At 35.0% G+C, this 20,511-nt stretch overlaps 1 protein-coding gene across 8 annotated transcripts in view; it reads left to right on the plus strand.

Moving 5' to 3' along the window:
* PCDH11X (protocadherin 11 X-linked) overlaps positions 1 to 20,511 on the plus strand; it is a 667,170-nt gene that overhangs the window by 516,335 nt on the left and 130,324 nt on the right. For 4 of the 8 annotated variants that reach the window (XM_023633704.2, XM_070258691.1, XM_023633699.2 and 1 more), the window contains one exon: positions 18,767 to 18,790. The exons of the other annotated variants lie outside the window; for them this stretch is intronic. In XM_023633704.2, coding sequence (XP_023489472.1) covers positions 18,767 to 18,790 — 24 coding nt within the window. The remainder of the gene's footprint in view (positions 1 to 18,766; positions 18,791 to 20,511) is intronic. 8 annotated transcript variants of the gene reach the window in all.

Raw genomic sequence — 20,511 nt, forward strand, 5'->3', positions numbered from 1 at the left:
TTTTAGAGAAAAATCTTAGCAAATAGCATAGGTATTGTACTTAGACATTTTACGTGTAGACAGTATGAACAGAAAATTATAGTCAACTAGCCAGAATCAGAGCAAAGTAGTTATTTGAAAAGTACAAATACTTTCTAATTAGCTTCTAATACAATAGCTTCAAACTTCTCTAGCAGAAATTTTAATAAACTTTTAAAGTGATTTTTTTTTGTTTGACTCCATACAATTCTTGGAGGGCTATTCTCATAAGCAGTAGAAGATCAAGTAGAGATACCAAGCAAGAGGAGAAGGAGAAACTGGGTCCCTGGACAACCTGCTAATTCAAAAATCTGTCCTTTATATAAGAGTATAAAAAAACCTTTCAATGTTAAAGTGAACATTTAAAATAATATACACAAAAACTCCACTATACACAAGTGGAAGCTGAGGCCGAAGGATGGATTGCTTCCACAAAGTTACACAAAAATGTAATAATAGCACGTGGGTTAAAACCCAGAGTCTCAAAACTATATTTGAATCTTACTTGAGAGCTCAGTTTGCTTTGTGCTCTTCTCATTTTGCCATGGAACATTCTGGAGGATCATTGGCATGCAGCGATTAAGCCCACAAAGGATTCAAGAGTCAGAAACTTCTTAGTTTGAATCTCAGCTGTGCCCCTTACTTTCTTATCTGAACCTCAGTTTCCTCATCTATGAAATAGGAAAGAAAGAATATTTACCTCAGATAGTCATTCAAGGGATAAAATGCATGCAAAAAGAGAGTTCTTGGCACATAGTATGTGTAACAAACATAAGTGTATTGTACTGTTTTTAAAAAAATTGGAAATATATAACATGTAATTAAAAAAATACCATTTCATATCACATTGAATAAATAACTTATTTATAATAGAGTTCATGACACGGCAAAGATAAAGTCTATTAAATATACATTCATGCATGCACACCAAGAATTAAACCACAAAGACCAGAAATTAGAGCTGAATTTTATTCACGAGGTTAACAAACATTTGGTTAGAAGGGTTTTACTTATAAGAACATAACTCCCTTCAATTCTAGTAGGAGACCTTTTAACAGATACAATAGGAACCAGTAGTAGGATGGTTTAGCAAAGGAATCAGATCAAGAAGTAATTATTAGAAATGCACATATACCTTAAATATGTGTGGTACATAATTAATTGAAACAAAGAAGTACATATTTATCTTCCATTATTTGCTCTAAGGCCTTTGTCTTTTCCTTGCCTGTATGTCCACTGATCAGACCCTGGCATCGTCTGCATTACACAGACCACACCTATAATATGTCATCTGAGATTTCCAGTTTTGGTTCCCATGAGACAGAGCATGTATTTGAACATTCTTGAAAAGCTTTCTGAGTAGAGTTTTACAGTAATTTTCCTGAGTCTTCTGCAGGTATCTTGCTCAGACATAATTCTATGACAAGACTTTGTACCCTTCACAAGTCTTTCTGAAAAGTTCAATTTAATTATTTTTTATTTTGAAGCAATCGTTTTTACGTTCACATTTTATTAGTTGACATAGATTTTAATTAAACTACATAATTTTAATAGCAAAAGCAGCTGATATAAACATATCTATGAACACATTTCTAACTTTTCCTAAGCATAAAACTCATTTTGGTGGCAAAAATAAACGGATATACTGTATAGTAGCATACTAATTGGGGACATACAGCTTACTGAGGCCAACAAGTCCCTATGTCTTACTCACGGAGAGAACAACAAAACCTTGTTTGACCAATGAATTGGCTAAGTAGAGGGCTGTCAAAAAAGTTTTTAACTTTTAATTTTAAGATATTTGCTATATCAAAGTAGGACATCCAATTGTGGTAGATTTCACTATAATTTCGTACTATATTTACAAATCTGAACTGAAATTTTGATGAAAAAACAGGACATTTCATCATTCTAGTATCTCAAGAAGTTTGCAGTCTGCATATAGCCTTCACCGTGGCTTGACGGCTACATGACGGTAGCATCAGCTTTTAATCATAGATACAAGTTTTGGAATGTAAAAAGTACATACAAATGATTTTTAGAAGTATTAAAACGAGTGCATCTCGAATTTAAAACGAGTGCATCTCGAATTTTCATGTGCAGATACATCACCGTTGGGATCTTATTAGTGATATTCTTTTTCAGCAAATTTTTATGTTACATATATTTTACCACAGTAAAGAAAAAAGGTGAAAAAATATATTGATGCCATGCTCTCCTCCAGGCCAATATTATCATTTACTCTGGCAATGGAGCCTGGAAATGAAATCCTTATAAAGTTATCCAGTGGATTCTATGCGTAGGCAAATTAGAGAACTACTTATTTAAACAGAAAAACTTAAAATATCTTCCAATAATTTACCACTTGAGTTCTGGTGAGAATGAAAGTAAGGTTTTATCTTTATTTCCATCAATTCTTTTTGTCAAGGGGAAGAAAATGTGTTTACTAAGTAGGCATGTTCTCAAAACTTTAGGAGGCTGAATGTAGGATAGGAAAGTCTTCATGATAAGAAAACCTGATTAATAGCAATTAATTTAGTGAAGAGCCACAAATTTCTGGCATCCTAATTTGTTTATGGTTGACTATTTAACAGTATTTGTTTGAGGATCCCAAAATACTAGACAGATGGCAAGTAAAATTTTTCTTTTAATCATGTCAAATTCTTTTTAGGCTAAATTTTTTTTTCACTTTTCTAAGTGTTTTATTGACATTATCTTATTTAAATCTCTCACAACAGCTCTAAGAGATGGGGTATTTACTTTCCTATTTCACTGGTGAGGAAATTGAGGCACAGAGAGATTCGACAACTAGTAAGTTGAAAACTTGGGGCTCAGTTCTGTCCACTGACAAAGCCCTGTTCTCAACCGCTGTGCTCTATGACACCTGGTCCTCGTCCTCCCTACACCTGGCCCTCCTCATCACTTAGGACCTGGAATCGTTGTTTGTCTTCCTAGAACTTATCTTTGCAGAGTGACTGCAAGCTTCTGGTCAGCTTGGGTCAGCGAGCATTAATGAATCACCTGATACAGCAGGTGCTATACTGGGCCCCGGGGCTTGAGGATTCCCTGCCTTCAAGGAGCTTATAGTCAAATGCAGCAGCTAGAGTATAGAAATCGATAATTTAAAAAATAACTAATTCTGATGGAGCTCCTCCATTGGCCAGGCACTGTTCTAGTAACATTAGTATGTGTGTTAACTCATTCAATCCTCACATGAGCTAGATGAGGTAAATGGAGCACAGAGAAGTTAAGTAATATTCCCCAGATCCCATAGCTGGTAAGTGGGGAGCTGGGATAGTTGTAAAGCACCAGGGTACTCTGCAATATTGTAAGTTTGTATGAGGTACAGGAAGAGTACAGACCAGGAAAAAATGAATGGTTTAGGTGTCCAGCCAAGGGAGTTCTCTGAGAGGAGGTGACAACTGAGCAGGGTTTTGAAGAATGAATAGGAGTATCTGGGAGGAAGTGGAACGGGGAGATGCATTCCAGACAGAAGGAACAACATATGCAAAGAATAGTGTGTTCAAGGTTATCAAAATATGTCTGGTATTTCTAGCAGGTAAGTACAAATGGGGTGTACAGTGGTGTGTGTCGGGGGGCAAAGAGTGTGTTAAGGTCAAAGAGAGAAGTAGGGACAAGGGCAGAGTGGGACTCAGTTTTTGCCAGAAGGCTGGGCTTCTTCTTGAAGATGAGGGGAGCTGCCTGTGGGTTTCAAACAGGGCACTTGTGAGGTCAAATGTGGTTTTAGACATGGGGAGGGTGGCTTTGAGGGGTCCATAGCCAGGCAAAGGGGCAAATTATTTATTGATGATAACAGAATTATTGGTTTTGCTGATAAAAATCAGCAGGGCTTATTGAATAATTAGACAAGGGCAAGGAGAGCAGAGTCTGGGCTGACATGAAGGCCAGGACTCTAGCTCAGGTGACAGGGTAGACAGAGGTGCCATCCAATAGAAACTAGGGAGCCCAAGAAGGATTTTCCTAAGCTTTGCCTCCACGTTTACTCCCCTTCTCAGAGCTCTGGAAGCAGCAAGGGCTCAACCACAGCTTGATGGTCAACACTGGCCTCACAATTGATCCAGCTGGAAGGGAGGGAAAATGCTGCTTAGACGCATAGGTGCCTTCTAAATTGGGTGGGTCCTGTTCAAGAAAGGCACATCCACCCTGCTGAGCTCCTTCATGTTTGGAGATGCAAAAGCCAAGTTTGGGAGGCAGGGCTGAAAAAGGCCTTGCATCAGAGTGAGAGAAATTTGGAGTTTGGGAAATCCTGGAGGGCAGTGGGGAGGAAGGGTGATGAGACACAGCAAAGGAGAAAGGATCCAGGGAAGATGCAAGTGTCTGGGTCCTACAGTGTCAAGAGACAGTGGTGAACAGTCCTATCTGTCGTGGTGGCAAGATGGGGTGCCTGGAAGGCTTGAGAAACCAGGGAGCTAACACTTAGTTAAAAGGTGTTTGCACTTCTGTGATTGACATGCCTCTTCCACTCTCCTCTTTGCCAAACCTTTCCTTCAGCATAGTCCACGTGACTCACAAATACCTTGTGTGAGAGGCTGATGTATCTATGTGGCAGTGAGGAAGCGGGGACGAGACTGAGGAATGAGCTGAGTTCCACATCTGGTTGTACAACAAGGCCCGCCTACAGTGGACAGCAAATTATTCCATAAACAAGGAAACAAGAGTTTAAGGCCTCATGGGGATTAGCAGAAACCCTGGGGCAAGTTTTAGACTTCCTCAGGATGTGGGATTAGATCTCGAGCCAAACTTTTCTCACTCTCAGTAAGAACCCAGTGGACGTGTGAGCTACCCATGGGTTACGTTTGGCAGGAAGGCAGGACAACCAGCCGGGCTGCTCCCTTTTCCCCAGGCACAAACTTCCAGAAAGGACCAGCATGCAGCCCCCCTTATCCTTGAGCCCCTCAGGCACTGGGAATGGGTGTGTGGTGGTTGGATCTAGATAAATCCTAGAGCTGGGAAGGACAGTTATCAGGACTGTCCTTTCCAGAAGAGGTCGAAGGAAAGTAGAAATGACACAGCCCCCAGTGTGTCCCCTTTTCTTCATTCTGGGTGGCCTGGGATGCTCAGGGAATGCTCATTCTGCCATACGCCAGTTGTCTGGCATTAGGTCTGAGAGGGTGGGACCACAGGAATCCTACTTGTGAAGTGCACCAGTGATGACAAGTTCGAGTTTGTGCAGCGATCTTCAAGTTCAAGGGAGTTAAAAAAAATGTTAGCAGAATTCTTCAAACAATATAATAAAGACACGCTTAATATTTAAAACAGGTAACAGTGCAGAGGCACTGGGTGAGGTAGGTGGGGGCCTTGGAGCCCCACCCTCTGCTCTCCATCCTCGTTGGTAGAGTCAAGGCACCTCTAGAATCACCCACGGAACACAATTTAAAAACCACAATTGGATCCACTCTCACTTTGGAGGGGAGACATCGCCAATAGTGAGATGAGACTGCTGCGCCTCGGCCTGGGCCATGCAGCTGGTCACTGGCAAAGCTGGGACTGAAACTCAGAGCTCCTGCCTCTAAGCCTGTGTTCCCTTTCCACCACAGCCACAGCTGCTCTCAAAAGAAACTGCTTTCTTCTTTCCAAGTCCTGGACATAAGGAAGCTGAACTGCCGGCAAATGCTCTGCTTCAGGTCTAACCCCTATGAAGTGAGACTCGTTTTCAAACAGGACAGCAACAGCCACTAAGGACAGCTCTGGGGGTGGGGGGAAGTGTGGTTTGTTTGCACAATTAACTCACCTTCAGTCAGCTTGGTCCGGGTGAGTCATCCCATGACCCCAGTGAAGCCTGAATTGGTGAGTGTTATTTCATGGGATGGCCGTGATTCAGAGATTGTGCCCATGTCCTTAACCTAAGGAATCAGGGTAACCTCAATGCCACCACCTAAGAAGGGGCAGGGGTTGATGGACAGAGGGATCTGTGGAGATCCCTCAGCTGTCATCTAGATACCACCCAGCTCCAATCGCAGTCACTCTGGAAGTTCGGAGAACACAAGTTGATTATTAAAGGAGGGGCCTGCAGACACCCTCCAGCTGTAGAACAAACAGAAACCCCACAACTGTGCTTGTGGGACACTTTACACAGCCAGCTGTGGGGAATGCTACGTGAGCCAGAAAGTGAGACCAAATCTCAGTGTCATCAGAGTGAGGCTGAGCATGGTGCATGAAGGTCACATGCCGGGCCTTTCCTCTCAGCCCCTTGAGGTGGCTCAGTATTGCAGTGTCACCTCTCGGAAGCAATGCTAGAGACAAAGATGAAACTCTCGGACCCAAATCCCTGTGGGAAGAAAGTCTCCCCAAATCTTTTTGGCATGGTTACCACCAACTGCACAGATCATCTTTCCACACCCATGAAGGTTATGGCCTGAGATCTGGGAAACGTGGCCAGTGTCTCCATGGTTCTTGGCATTTAGTGGACACTGTGAATCTTACCTCTCTGAGGCAGAGACCCATCGATATCCCAGGAGAATGAGCTGCTGCTGGGCTGCCCTCAGGCCCCACTGACCACCTTACGTTGAGGGGAGGGAGGGACAAGAAGGAGTGTTGATGCCCCTGCTGAAAGAAGGAATTGACTGGGTCTCCTCAGCAGCAGCTCTGGCCCTGGGATTTGTTCAGAGGGGCTTTGGGAGAGGGACTAGATTGCTGGAGAAAGTATTAAACCCTGGATAAGAGTTAGCCTGGCTGCCAGACCAGCCCCACCATGGGGCTGAGACAGACTGAGGCTGAGATGCTCTACTCCTTTCCTCTGTGTCTCTGAGCTCTTTTTAGGCTAAATTCAATGATTTTTAAATGTTCAAAGTAAAGGAAACAGGAAGGCAATAGCTAATTATCCAGATAGGTATTTAAGATTCATCTTCTAATTGTATCATAATATTTTTATTAATCTGAGTGAATTCATAGAACTGATATGAAATGGAAGAATTGTTAGAAAAGATATTTTAGAGCACATGAATGTGTGAATTATATTGTATATTAATACTTCCTATACGTAGACATGTATAGATAGATTAGCTAGATAGAGAGATAGAAATACATATATTACATCCAGGATAAATGCCTTCCGAGCATATCGATTCATGTATAAGACTCATTTGTCAAAACAGAACATTTATCAAAATAAGAATATAGGCATCAGAAACAGATGGTCCGAGTCCAAATATTAATAGCTTTGTAAACTTAGGCAAGTTTACCCACTCATTTTCTGAGTTCTCTAATATCTACAATAAAAATTTCCTGTAAGAACAAAGGATCCATTCTGATAGAGTGAGTATAGAAATGGCGTTTGAACACTATAGTGCAAAGCTAAAATGATCTAAAAACAGAACAAAATTAACGTGTATGTATATATAATACATATGTAATATAGAATATGTAATAGAATATGATACAATATAGTATTTGGAGTATTTGTATGTCTTTATTCTTTTACTTTTGTTACTTTCTTCTGCCCCTTTTACAAGTTCTCTTACATACTTAGACAATGACCCATATAGAATTATAATTATGTTGCATATTTATGGGGACGTCAATATTTATAATAGTATTTGAGATAAACAAGTTCCTCTCCTAAATCTATCTTATAAATGTGACCGGTAATGGTACATCTTATGCAGTATTAAATATTAATTTGGGATTATACATTAATGATATAGACCAAGTGACTTCCTTGATTGCTGTCAATGTAAACTAGTGAAATGACTTAGTTTTCCTGCTGTGTGATAAACATTTCATTTGTTCTCTTGCATCCCACAGAACTGCAGTGTAGAGAAATGACAGCAAATATTATAGTCATGAGTATTCATTCTGAATTTGATCCTAATCAACATTACTTTATGAAAATATAAGAAGGCGAACTCTTGTCTTAATTGTTTGAAGCATAGATGTGGATTGACCTTGCAAAGTACATTAAGTCAGTGGAGGTTACATCCCAAGTAAGCAATGTAGTGGTAGATGTTTGAAAACTGGGTCAGTTATCTTTATAATCGGTAGTCAAATTTAGACACTTAAAAATGCTATCGAATTCAAAAGTCATAAAAATGAAATCCACCCCAACTATTTAGTCAACAGAAGGAAATTCTCTTTCTATTTTATAGTACTAAATAGTATCTTTCAGACATTTTTCTATTGTTTAATAAGTTATTTTTGAATAATCATCTCTGCTGAGACAGTCTACAACGTAGATGTCCTTTGAAAATCGAAGACGACATTTCTTTCACTTGAAATAGTGTTTAAAATATTTACGTTCTTAAAGATAAGGCTTGTAAAGTGATTGCAGGTACCTGCAAATCAGGTGAAATTTATGTGGACTCTAGTCTTTTGACCTTTGCAATATTAACAACGTTTTCAATGATAACCTTTCCTACTTGCAATACATATACATGGATAGAGAGAGAGTTATTAGCTGTTTGATCATATTCTAAATTTTAAAGTACCAATGATAGTTCCATTGAGCTGATGTTCTACGATCTATGTCTGTACTTGCAAGAGAGAATTCGGATCGAATGCCTGTAGGAAAATGCAACCTCACCTGCCCATTTTAAAGCGACTCACGGAGGTTAAACCATTTGGACAGCATACCAATGACAGAATGACGAAACTACTCAAAATTGCTTCATAAGAGGTCTGTACATTAGCATGCCTTCACTGGATACGCATTTCTTAATAGAATACAAGTGCCAGACGGCCTGGGACCATGTTCTTTTTTTCACCGAAGTATTCCTAGTACCTAGGAAGGCCTGAAATATAATAAATAATAAATATTTTTTGGTTAAATGAATGTCAGAGATGACTTATTTGATATTTTATTTTTTTTATTTATTATTTGTTTTTATTTTTTTTTCCTTTTTCTCCCCAAAGCCCCCCGGTACATAGTTGTGTATTCTTCATTGTGGGTTCTTCTAGTTGTGGCATGTGGGACGCCGCCTCAGCGTGGTCTGATGAGCAGTGCCATGTCCGCGCCCAGGACTTGAACCAACGAAACACTGGGCCGCCTGCAGCGGAGCGCGCGAACTTAACCACTCGGCCACGGGGCCAGCCCCTTATTTGATATTTTAGATTTGAGAATTCTGCCCAAACAAAGTAGAGTTGGCAAAAAGTATTCTTCTTTTAAGAGTAAAAATCATGAAGGATGCAGGGTTCCAGAAGCTCTTATTGCTGGAGAACCCATGACTTGGCAAACCAAGGTAGTGATACACAAAGATGTGCATTATAACAGAAATAGGTTATACGAAAGTCCGACAAAAAGACCATTTAGAAAATTTGCCTAGAAAGGGTGAGAAATGGCTTAGATATGGTCATGCACTAAAGACTTGTTTCTTTCATCCTGAGTTTTGGTTTTTTCTTTTTCACTGAGTTGGAATGAGTGTCATAGGATAATTGTGGCATACTGACACTCAAACATCCAACATATTTTCATTCATTCAATAAATACTTATCAAGAGCTGAATAGTGCCAGCCACTATTCTAGGTTATTCTTGGTGTGATCTTTTCCTAAATATACCAGACTACATTAACTTTAAATGAAAAATTTTGACCAAAATTGCAGTGACAGAATGTATCAATAAATTTTTACATGCTCTTGCATGTATTGTATCTTTTTTCCCCCAGAATATGTTTGGGTTTTGGTTATACGTGGCTTATAAATAGTTTCACCTATGTAAAGGATTTGTCCAGAAGTCACATATACTTGTTAATATTTTTAGGTTTAGTGGCACTATGTTTATTTATCAGTATCAGTGCTGCATTTTATTGTATCTTTATGACTCCTCAATCCTTAATTTAGATTATATAATTAATTGTGAATTATATATTCTTTCTAATGTGTCTCATTTAGATTATTTGAACTAAAGAGCAAAGTGATAGTTGGGAATGTTGTGCGTCCATTCCTGAAAGTGTTCATTTTTCAAAATGAAAGGGTTTTGTGATAGGTTTTTCACAGTTTATTGATATGTTATATGGTTTTATATTGAAAAACTGTTATGATGCGCTGTCTTTGGCCCTTTTCAATGTTATTCAATTCACTATTTACAGTAAATACCAAAAGTTTTTTAAAAAAAGAAGATAAAATAATTAGAAATTCATGCATATTTAGTTCAAAACCACATATCAGATTCTTCTTTTAACTTAGTCAACCTATGAGGATAATCTATACTCTAAAAAAAGAAAATCTCTCAGTAGGAAAAAACGCTATTCTTAGATCTTATTTAAATCATATAGTATTCATTATTTAAAATATAAGGATATTTCTCTTTCTCTTGACACGATATCCTAGTATAATATTTCAAACTATAGGGAAAAGATCAGAATAATTGATTGTTTTATTTTGGGAAACACACATTGTGGTTTGGGTATTTAACTTAATTATAAAATTTTTCCTTCAATTTTTACAAACAAAAGTACAGTAGAACTTGAATTTAACTCTATTTTATAAAAACATAAAGTAGAATCATTTCTGGAATTTTTTCAGTGAGTTGTGGCTATGAAAAATGAGTGAACACAGGTAACTTCTCTGCATGAGCCAGTACAAACATAGAAACAGAATAGGAAAGTGCTGCTTCTTAGGTATCAGCAGATCAAGGGACCTGCTTAGAACATTGTAAAGGTCCCTTCTTACACATCTTTGTGTCGTAATGTTTTATCTGAGTGTAATGGGCATCAGAGGACTAGATAGGACTGGCATATATTTTAATCAAATGCCTTAGTTGGTCATGGTTTAGGTTCTCTTAGGCTAAATTTCAGTCAGATGCTTAGCAATACTAATCTACATATTTGACCTAATTTATGTATTGATTTCCCAACCTGACTCACAGAAATATTATCATTTTATGTTTGAGGAAACCTAGCTAAGTAAAGGGAGAGATTAATACTTAGGAATTCAAGTGAATACAGAATCAAATTTATACTGTATGAAAGATTTATATTTCCTTTCTTATTATGTAAAAAGTAGATCTTAGGCAATATTTTATCTTTTAGTGATATGCTCTCCTTTTACAAATACTAAAAATATAATATTTATATTTTGAGCATCCAAAGAGCCATTATCTTGAATCTGTGTCTTTTAATCATGGAGTGCAGATGACTTCTAAGGCAGATAGCATTTGGTTTATTCAAAAAACCTTTTAACATGTCTTCTGCAGTCAGTTAATCTGTCAGACTGATAAAATAAGTCCTTCATACTGCTCCCCCTCTTCCTGTGCATATAAGCTTTTATTTAATTCAGTTTGAAATAGCTTGCTTCTACTTTTCATTTCCTCTTCATGTTTGTGGCACTGTCTTTTATGCTTTGTTCTTCGCTGACATAAAATATTTATCAACATATCATCTAAGAAGATTGGTTCTCCACAGTAGATACCCAGTGTTTCACCACATGGAAAATATCTCTTCTTGTTTATTCTTAAAATCTATAGCCAGATTTGCATATATCGGGTTTATCTATTGATATTTGAAATATAAAACTAAATTGTTCTGTGGATAGCAATTATGCATGGATATTGCCATTAAACACTTGATTTTAAAATAATTTAAATCTAAACTGAAAAAATAATCACACTTCTTTTGGTATCAAGGAAAAAAATTTGGATTTTATTTTATTCTTTAATCATCCTAATGGAAAACTAGGTCTTCTGAGGCATTTACATTTCATTTTTTCTTCAATATAATGTCCCAAAGTGTTAAAACAATAAAACTAGCCTGAGACTATTTTTTTAGAAATGCTGTGTTGTTTCAAGTTTTTAACTCCTTTCTCTAAATGTGAAAATACAACATGTAAATCATCAGTTAGTTCCAAGAATGAAAATTTCTGCCAAATCATGTGTTTGCACTCCGTCACAAAAGTCCCAATAAACTATATATTGGAGAGAAAGAATGTAAAATAGAAAATGAATAAAAAGTCTCCAATTATTTAAAATTATCAGCTTAGTACTACAACTAAACTGGTATTAATTCACTGTGACTACAAGAAATCACAACTTCAGTGAGTGCTAACACAGCATAAGAGATTAAAACATATTCATAAAGAGAATCAAGTCAGATTGCACTTCTAGTACCATACTTTTTCTTCAATCATTTTATCTGCTTAAATATGTGATATGTAAATATTAAGATATACATCATAAAGTAATCAATTTATTTGGAATTTTCTAACTAGTCCATCCATATGCATCCCTCTAAATTGATGCATTGGGAGAAAAAATGCTATCAATAAATAATGTCCACTATACATATTTCTCATTTTGTAGAGAATTTTAAAGTCAAATTAATAGAAAATTGCTTTGGAGAACTATACAATATTTATGACAGTGGAATATAGAATGTTAATGAAAATATTTCATATTTCTTATGGATATTTTAAAATCATGCTTTCATGTACAAAATATATCAACCTCTGCCAAAAATGGAATTAAAGCCTATATTTTTGAAATGGTAGTTATACGATCTATTTCCTTTTCTGGTTTTCTATTACAAATATTATATGTAATATAAAAATGTATAACATATTTATAATATAAATATAGATGTGCATATAGTATATTATAAATATAAACCTTTCTCGAATGAAACCTCTTTATCTCCAAGCTATACCCTAAGTAGTATGCAGAACCTAATATTTTTAGCAAGGCATGTATTCATGCACAAGGACAAAATACTCTATGGACTTCACAAAATTGAATTAAAGAAATGAAATAATAACGTCAAGTGTTTTAGTAAAAGCCATTTCATGGTATCATGTCCTCTAATGCTATACAGAGATTTTTAATTATCTATTTTCTTTATACTACAGCATATTTTCTGTATTAGTTTGTTATGGTGCAAACAGGTTGGTGAAAATGTGAGGGAAAGGTTTCAAAAGCTTTTTAATCTAAACAGTAACTTCTTTTGAAAAGAAAGTTTTTTATATTATAGTACATGTCTCTAGGTATAATTGAGGTTTATCTCTGTTATTTTTCTATGTGCACAACTCATATAGGTTTGTTGACAAGCCAGGCAAAGCTTCTAAAACTGGATAAACTGATTAGAAGAAAATCATATTAAATTTCAGAAGGAAGAGATTAAAAAGCTTAAATCCTTTCGTAGTATACAGATTGTACACTGTTACCTCGGAGGCATGTATTTTTTTCTGCATTAAATCAGACAAAGGAACATGCATTAAAAATCAATTTCTCTATGGACCCAAAGACCAGATACACCACAAAATCCTATTTTAAAAGGGTCTTAATTTAGAATTCATCCACTCAAGAACAGATTGAGTATTAAAAGGTGTGAAATGTTTGAGAGCTGCAATTGTTTCAAACACTTTGGATAGCTTATAGGCAGACTTCAGAAATATTGATTTCTTAGTATTTTCTATGCCAAACTGAAAAAATGGATCCAGTCCTCAAGATTTTGCTTTTGGAATTTCTCAGGATCATTTAAATGTCTGTATCATCAGAAGTGTTTCATACGTTTCTCAAAGTAGTGTACCCAGGGCCTTGGTGGGAACTTTCCATGGGCTATGTAACCATTTATCTTCCCACTTTTGCTTTCATGAAAAGTTCATAGTTCATGTTTCACTTTTCTTGAGTTCCTTTTTGGGAGTCAACACAATCCTTAAGAGAAGGATCTTCTCCCTTAAATAATCAAACAAAACCAGGAGGATTTGAAATTAGCATTTGTACTGTTTAGAACAGTTTTACAATGTGGTTAGTAAAGCCAAATTATCTGGATAAAAATAGGGAACAAAACAATGTGTTCACGTGAGTCTTTTTCTCTAAGGCATCCAGGCCTGTACATCTCAGAATTTCTCTTCTCTTAATTGTAATTGTCAAAAGGAATTATTACGATTGGCTAGATTCACTCTGTGAGGTTTTGAACCGTTTGAAACATTATGGTCAGATTTTGAGAAAGAACTTTTTGCCTTAAATCTTTAGGCAAAAGGAGGAATTGCATTCAAGGTCTCTTCAGGGCCAAGCTAAATTACAAATTACTGTTTTCAGTAGGTATTAACAATTTTTTCTAGGTTTACCAAATTGAGACTTTAATTCTTCGAGTATGCTCTTCTCTTGTTCTCCTCCTGTTAATTGGTGTGTACGTTAGGAAGTAAATATTCATCTAATATTCATCTAAGTGGAAATTTTATAGAAATATACTCTAAAAGCACTGATCTTTTGATACTCCCTGCAATATATGTTTGCCTTTGGCAAATAGAATGCACATATTATTTCCATCTCTTGGAAATTATCCCTAAACAGGAGCATTTCATAGTGTGGGTTCTTTGGTAGAGAAAACATGAATTCTAATTCTACTTCTTCCTCTAATTAGTTGTGTGGATTTTAGACAAGTAATTTCATTTCCTTTTTTTTAAGTTTAGTTTTATTTTTTATTGAGATATAATTGATATATAACACTGTGTAAATTTAAGGCATACAACCTATTTGATACATTCATGTATTACAATATAACTACCACTGTAACTTTAAATAACAAGTCTACCATGTCACATAATTATCATTTCTTTTTTAGGATGAGAAATTTATGATCCAGTCTCTTGGCAATTTTGAAATATATAATACAATATTATTGACTATGTTACTTTTCCGTGCCTTAAATCTCCAGCATTTATTCATTTTCTAGTTGCAAGTTTGTACCCTTTAAGTCATTTCATTTCTGTTGACTTCATTTCCTCATATGTCTCCTGAGGATATTGAATCAGATGACTTTCTAAGGGTTCTGGTCCTTGGCCTGTGAATTTATTTTATTCCAGATAAAATTTAAGTTGTACCTCTGTGCTCTTCGAAGTGCTTGAACACTGTCAACATCGAAAAAAATGACATTTGAAAATACTATCTGTTAAAGTGGTCCCAAAGATATACCCTAAATAAAAGGGCAGAAAATATAGCCAATAGCTTATGGATTAGAAAGACTTTGTGATGAATAGGAAAAATGAGTTTATTTCAGAAATTTAAAAGGATGTACAACTCTAGGCTGTAGAGGAAAAGCAGCCATTTGGTATGGCACAGCATGAGTTTGGTCAACCAAAATTCTACTAATGTAGAAAATGCTAATAGCATACTTAGTGAAAACGTTCCCTTTTAATTTCTAAGGTTTTAGTTACCTCTGTAATAAAGCGAACACTATGATTTTAGTTGTTGTCAGATTTGAAATGAATATTTCTTTGATCCAGTAGTAAACTAACTTTTATAGAAACTTAGGACCTAGAGCGATGTGGATGGAAATTTTATTATACAGAGATGACATATTTATTTTACATTTGCAACATGGCTTTCACCGTAAATAAGATGCTCGTTATATTAATCACCTTGCAGCTCTTGCATTTGTAGCCTTAACCTTTCACACAATTTGAACAGAAAATTTGATTTGAGCTTCACTGTTTTTGTGGTTCAGACTCTACGCAATCTACATAAGTACAATAATGCCACAGCTTATTAGCTTTGCAATCAAACAGGAGATGCACCGGGGTGATTTGAATTATACATCAAGAAGAATTGGAATATTTTTGGCACATTTTGTAGAATGCTCTAAAATTGCATTATTCAAAGAAAACTAGGTATTGGCCTATTAATTTGGCATTACGGTCTTCAAGTACAATGTTTTTTGTTTTTTTCATACTGATTGTGCTATATTCTGTAACCTTGAGTACAAACTCCTGTGTGGCTTGGCATAAGAAAATAAATGAGAAACTTGTTCTCAAAAGTTAGCCCACGATAACTTAGAATATATACTAGGTTTTACGTGATTATTCTTTGTATTAGGAAGCATGATAAACATTGTAATGTACTGAGGTAAGGAGGAGACATAGATGATGTATGAAACAAATATTTTAAGTATTTAAATACTTTTTTACTACTTATATAAACCATTATCCTTCAATTAACTCCAGAGGCAAAGATATCTATTTCCAAATGAACGTCTTTAAAAATGTTTTCAAATTTGATTTACCACCCAAAATGATGACCTTTTCTAATCTCCTTAAAGTAGCTTTATTACATGACTTTAAAAATTATGCAGGATAAAACAACCGCAATTGTTACTACTTTATTGAAGTAAATGGCAATTATAGATTGATGCATGATCCTTGATCAACAGACATTATGCCAACACTATCAATTTTGTAGTGAGCTCTGTTGACTTTAAACTAGTCAAACATTATCTAATTTATCAGTAATTTTTTCACATTCAGCCAGATGTTTCGGGTGTGTCAAGTCCTTAAATATTTGTGTTAGGATTACGAAGGAAATATTACAATATGTTTGTATAAAATAATACAACATGTTTTAGTGTTGTTCTCATGATAAATTTTGGTCATTTTTAAGTGATAAGAGCTGCATATTTTACTATAAAATGTGTGTTTCCTTAATTTAAACTTTGTAGTACAAGAATCCTAGTAATTCCTGTTGTTTTAATTTACTAATTGAGGTATTTATTTGGGTCATAAGTTCTGAAGATAATATAAAAAACTCCAGTGTATTTCAAAGTAGCACTTATACAAACTTAAATTTTTACATTATTATTGCATTTGTGCAAGTAAAAATTATGATAGCTGAACTGTTAATTGTGTTTAAATTTATTAATTAATAAATTTAGTTTAGGAATACTTAATAGCCTGAAAACAATGTTCCTGGAAAATGCGAACTTAACTTGTTAGATATATTCATTTTCTATACTAGTAAAATTACATTTTAAGTTACACATCAATGATATACATAGTCATTCATGATATAACATTTGCTTGGATTAATTAGTAAAAAATTTCATTTCGGTCATAGTGTGTCACACTGGCTATAGTATCTCAAAGGACAGAGACTGTGCTTATCTTGATCTTACAGAAATCTTGAGCAGTGTGGATGCTTCAAAAATATTGATGATAAGCCTTTAAACTTTAAGCAGCAGCTTGAAATTTAGGGATACATTTGGAGATGGACTTTATTTTATGCAAAAAATCTGATAATTATAAAGAATGTATCTATTCTTGTCTGTGTAAGCATCTAAAAGTATATATATTGCTTTGAGGGGGAAAATAGTTCCCTTTTTGGATCATGTTTCCTGTGACGAATTTAAGTATCTCTTCAGAGTTAGTCTTGAAAATTTTATGCAGAGTCTCTGATTGTCCCGAACTTTAAGGAAATTGATCACTATTTGACTCTAGTGGTTTCTAAACCAATTTTCATTTTTCAGCTTGGGAGCTAAATGTCTCCTGGGATAAGTTTTTAAAATGTGTTTGTTTTCTTTTTCACTGTTGTCATGTCACTTGTTTTGCTTCTTTTGTTTATACCTTGAGAAACAAGTCTAGACCCATCACTTTAATTTTATTCTGACCTTTTCAGTTAACAAATTAGAAAGGATTTTGATAACTAAGGTCTAGCCCACACAGAAATCGCAGTCTTAAAAGTGAAGGAAGCATTTTGCAACTTCTCTGCTTAAAGCAGCCTTTCTTTTTCACTCCACGATATTTGAAAACTCTACACTTCAATATTACGAGTTGATTATTAATTCCAATAATAAATTAGAATATCGTGTGTGTGTGTGTGTTACTTATCGCTGAAGCAGAACCATTATTTAAGGGGTGGTGGGTTGTGGAATTTTACTTAGAAGATCAATCCTACCTAAAGTGTCTTGTGAAAGCACTGTTTTCTTTCTTGTATATTTCAGCTTGTATTACCATTAAATTACATTGCTTATAGATGAAACACCTTATGATGAAAAATAAATGTGCTGTGTATATGTCAATGACACTTAAAATGTGAAATGCTCTCTCATTAATGCTTATCATTGCATAGAAACTTTACTTTCATCTCCATTTTTCTGTCTCTGACTTATACTCTCTAAACACTTCATGTCTCGTTTCATAATATTCTAATTTTATTCAAAATAGATTTTTAAACAAGTTTAAAATATTTATCTTTAAAGTTTTTATCCTTATACGCATGTTATTAAATACATCAGGAAATCATTTTTAGAGTTGGCCTTAAAATTTTTAAAAAATAAATCTGAAAGATGTTTGTTCAGATCAATGAGTATCCAAGTTTTTATAAACATATAATTATTTTGTTTAAAAATAGACTTTTCTGTTTGTTCTAGGTCGAGCATGTTCTCACAGTCCTTTTGAAAGAAGTCACTTAATAATCAAATGTCTGAATTTACTTATCTGGAAAATAATGATAATAATCTCTAATCTCTCATATTCTAATTGTGAGAAATACTTGTTGTGAAGTAGCTGTGTTATAGAAAAATGTCTTAAACAAGAAAAGAATACTTCTATTAGGTGATTCTCATGTTAGTGCCCCTTGATTTTTAGTTTTTCCCATTACTTTTTTCCATATCAAATTTGGAGGCACAGCAAACCTAAGTTGAAAACAATGTTTTTCCTTATAGTACATTTTGTGTAGGAGGGTCCATGAGAAGAGGCGAAATTTCAATAGACGACTATATTTTGCTATCTTAGGCAGTGAAGCTACAACATCTGCTGAGATTCTGTAAAATAGTGAGTGCAGCAGAAAAGGACCAATCATTACATCCCGAGAGGCCAGCATATAGCATAGGCTTGGTCTGATTTTAGAAAAACATTACAGGAGACCGATTTCATGGGCTATCTGTTGTCTACCTTATCCATCTCAGTCATGACATTCTCTGCAAAATGAGGTTGAAAATATATTGCAATATATTACATTTATTTAGTTAAACTAATATAACGTGTTGGGAATGAGAAAAAATATTGTCTAACTTTATTAAACTCTCTTTTTAGCTTTCATTCCTGGACTAAAGAAAGGTACAGTAGAAATCAACACAAACCATAACCATAGTGCATGTTTCATTCTAAAATGAATTGCTGATTTGTGTTTGTTTTAAGAACTTTTGGCCTTTTCACTTCTCATGAAACATTGCAATTTCAACTGTTTGCTTCAAACACATGTTTAGTATGTTTCAAATGAACTGATATCTCTGAAAGGTATTCCATCAGGTGGCTATCTTGTGTAACTGAATGCTTTTCCCAAGTTATGTGTAATTAATCTTTGGAGAGAAAAATTAACATGACCCTTTAGTCATTTTTTTCACTTACAGTAGTTACTTTCAAATTACCTGTGGATTGAATTATTCATTTTTCTCTTCTGACAGAGTAAGCATATTCAGCATTTTGTCTGAGGAGGCATTAAAAATATAATTCTACTTTTCTATATTTTCATTCAAATTTGGTCTGTAAATTGTATATGTTGTGTACACGCCTAACAAAATAATCCAGTTTACATTCTTTGTGAACTTGTAAATTATATGCATTTTCTTTGAAAAATTATAATGTATATATTACATGTGAATATATACTAAGTTAAGGACGACAGAAAAATTTATTTAAATATGGAGTTTAAGCAATCAGTTAAAATGTATCTAATTTTATTGTGCTGTTAATGTTTTAAAATGCTGCAGGATATTTTGATGTTCTAAATATATTTTTAGTCTCTGTGTATATGCATCCATTTCTTTATTGTCTACTTCATACTTAGGGACAATTCTGTCATATTGTTCCATTGCTATTTAAAATAATAATTTATTTCACTTCATACACTTTTATTTTAAAATGTAGTTTAAAGACCATTGATATTTTGATCAAGAAGAAATAACACTCAAAGAATAAATCTTCCTGAAATCAGTCATAAAAATCTAAATTGTTATGGAAAGAACCTCACCTTTAATCTTTAAATTTGACATGTCATCAATACTCACAGCATGGTTTATTATTTTCTGATATCTTAAATGTTTTTTAAATGTTGCTTTGGTCTTTTTATATTGCACTGGAGTAGTTCTCATGTGACCTTATATAATTACTTCTAATGTCCATGATAAATTTTTAACTATCGTCTAATTAGTGGAATTTCAAGCTAAATATTTTATTCCTCTTGAATATTCAATGTTTATATGGAAAATTCAGGTGAAAGTGGATGAATTGCATGTGCTTTTCATATTGTCTCTTCCCTTCTCATTACTTCTAAGGTAGCCCTTGATGGACACTGTTCAGTGTCTAATAGTTGTGGAGATGCGTTTGCGGTTGTGATACAAAGTCAAGGTGTTTTGATCATAACTATTCAGAGGTATAGTAGAAAGAGCATTTGAACGTGAGTCAGCACATCTTGAGTTCTAATGACAGTATTACATCTAACTAGATGTGTACACTTACCAAGCCGTTTAAACTCAGAGTCTCTACTTACTTCTTTCCCTCATTTTGAAACTTATAGTAATCATATTTATGCTTATGCCTCACAGAGGAGTCATGCTGCTGAAACATGATAATGTAATAGTACTAACAAACAAATCATAAAACCAAGACCAGTTAGTATTTGAGGGTGCACTATGGTCCAGAGCCAGCCCTGGTGGTCTAGTGGTTGAGATTTGGCACTCCCACCTCTGCTGCCTGGGTTTGTTTTCCGGTCAAGGAACCACATCAGCGGTCTGTTGGTTGTCATACTGCGGTGGCTGCATGTTGGTGTGATGCTGAAA

The sequence above is a fragment of the Equus caballus genome, chromosome X (genome assembly GCF_041296265.1).
Source record: "Equus caballus isolate H_3958 breed thoroughbred chromosome X, TB-T2T, whole genome shotgun sequence".
Taxonomy (NCBI): domain Eukaryota; kingdom Metazoa; phylum Chordata; class Mammalia; order Perissodactyla; family Equidae; genus Equus; species Equus caballus.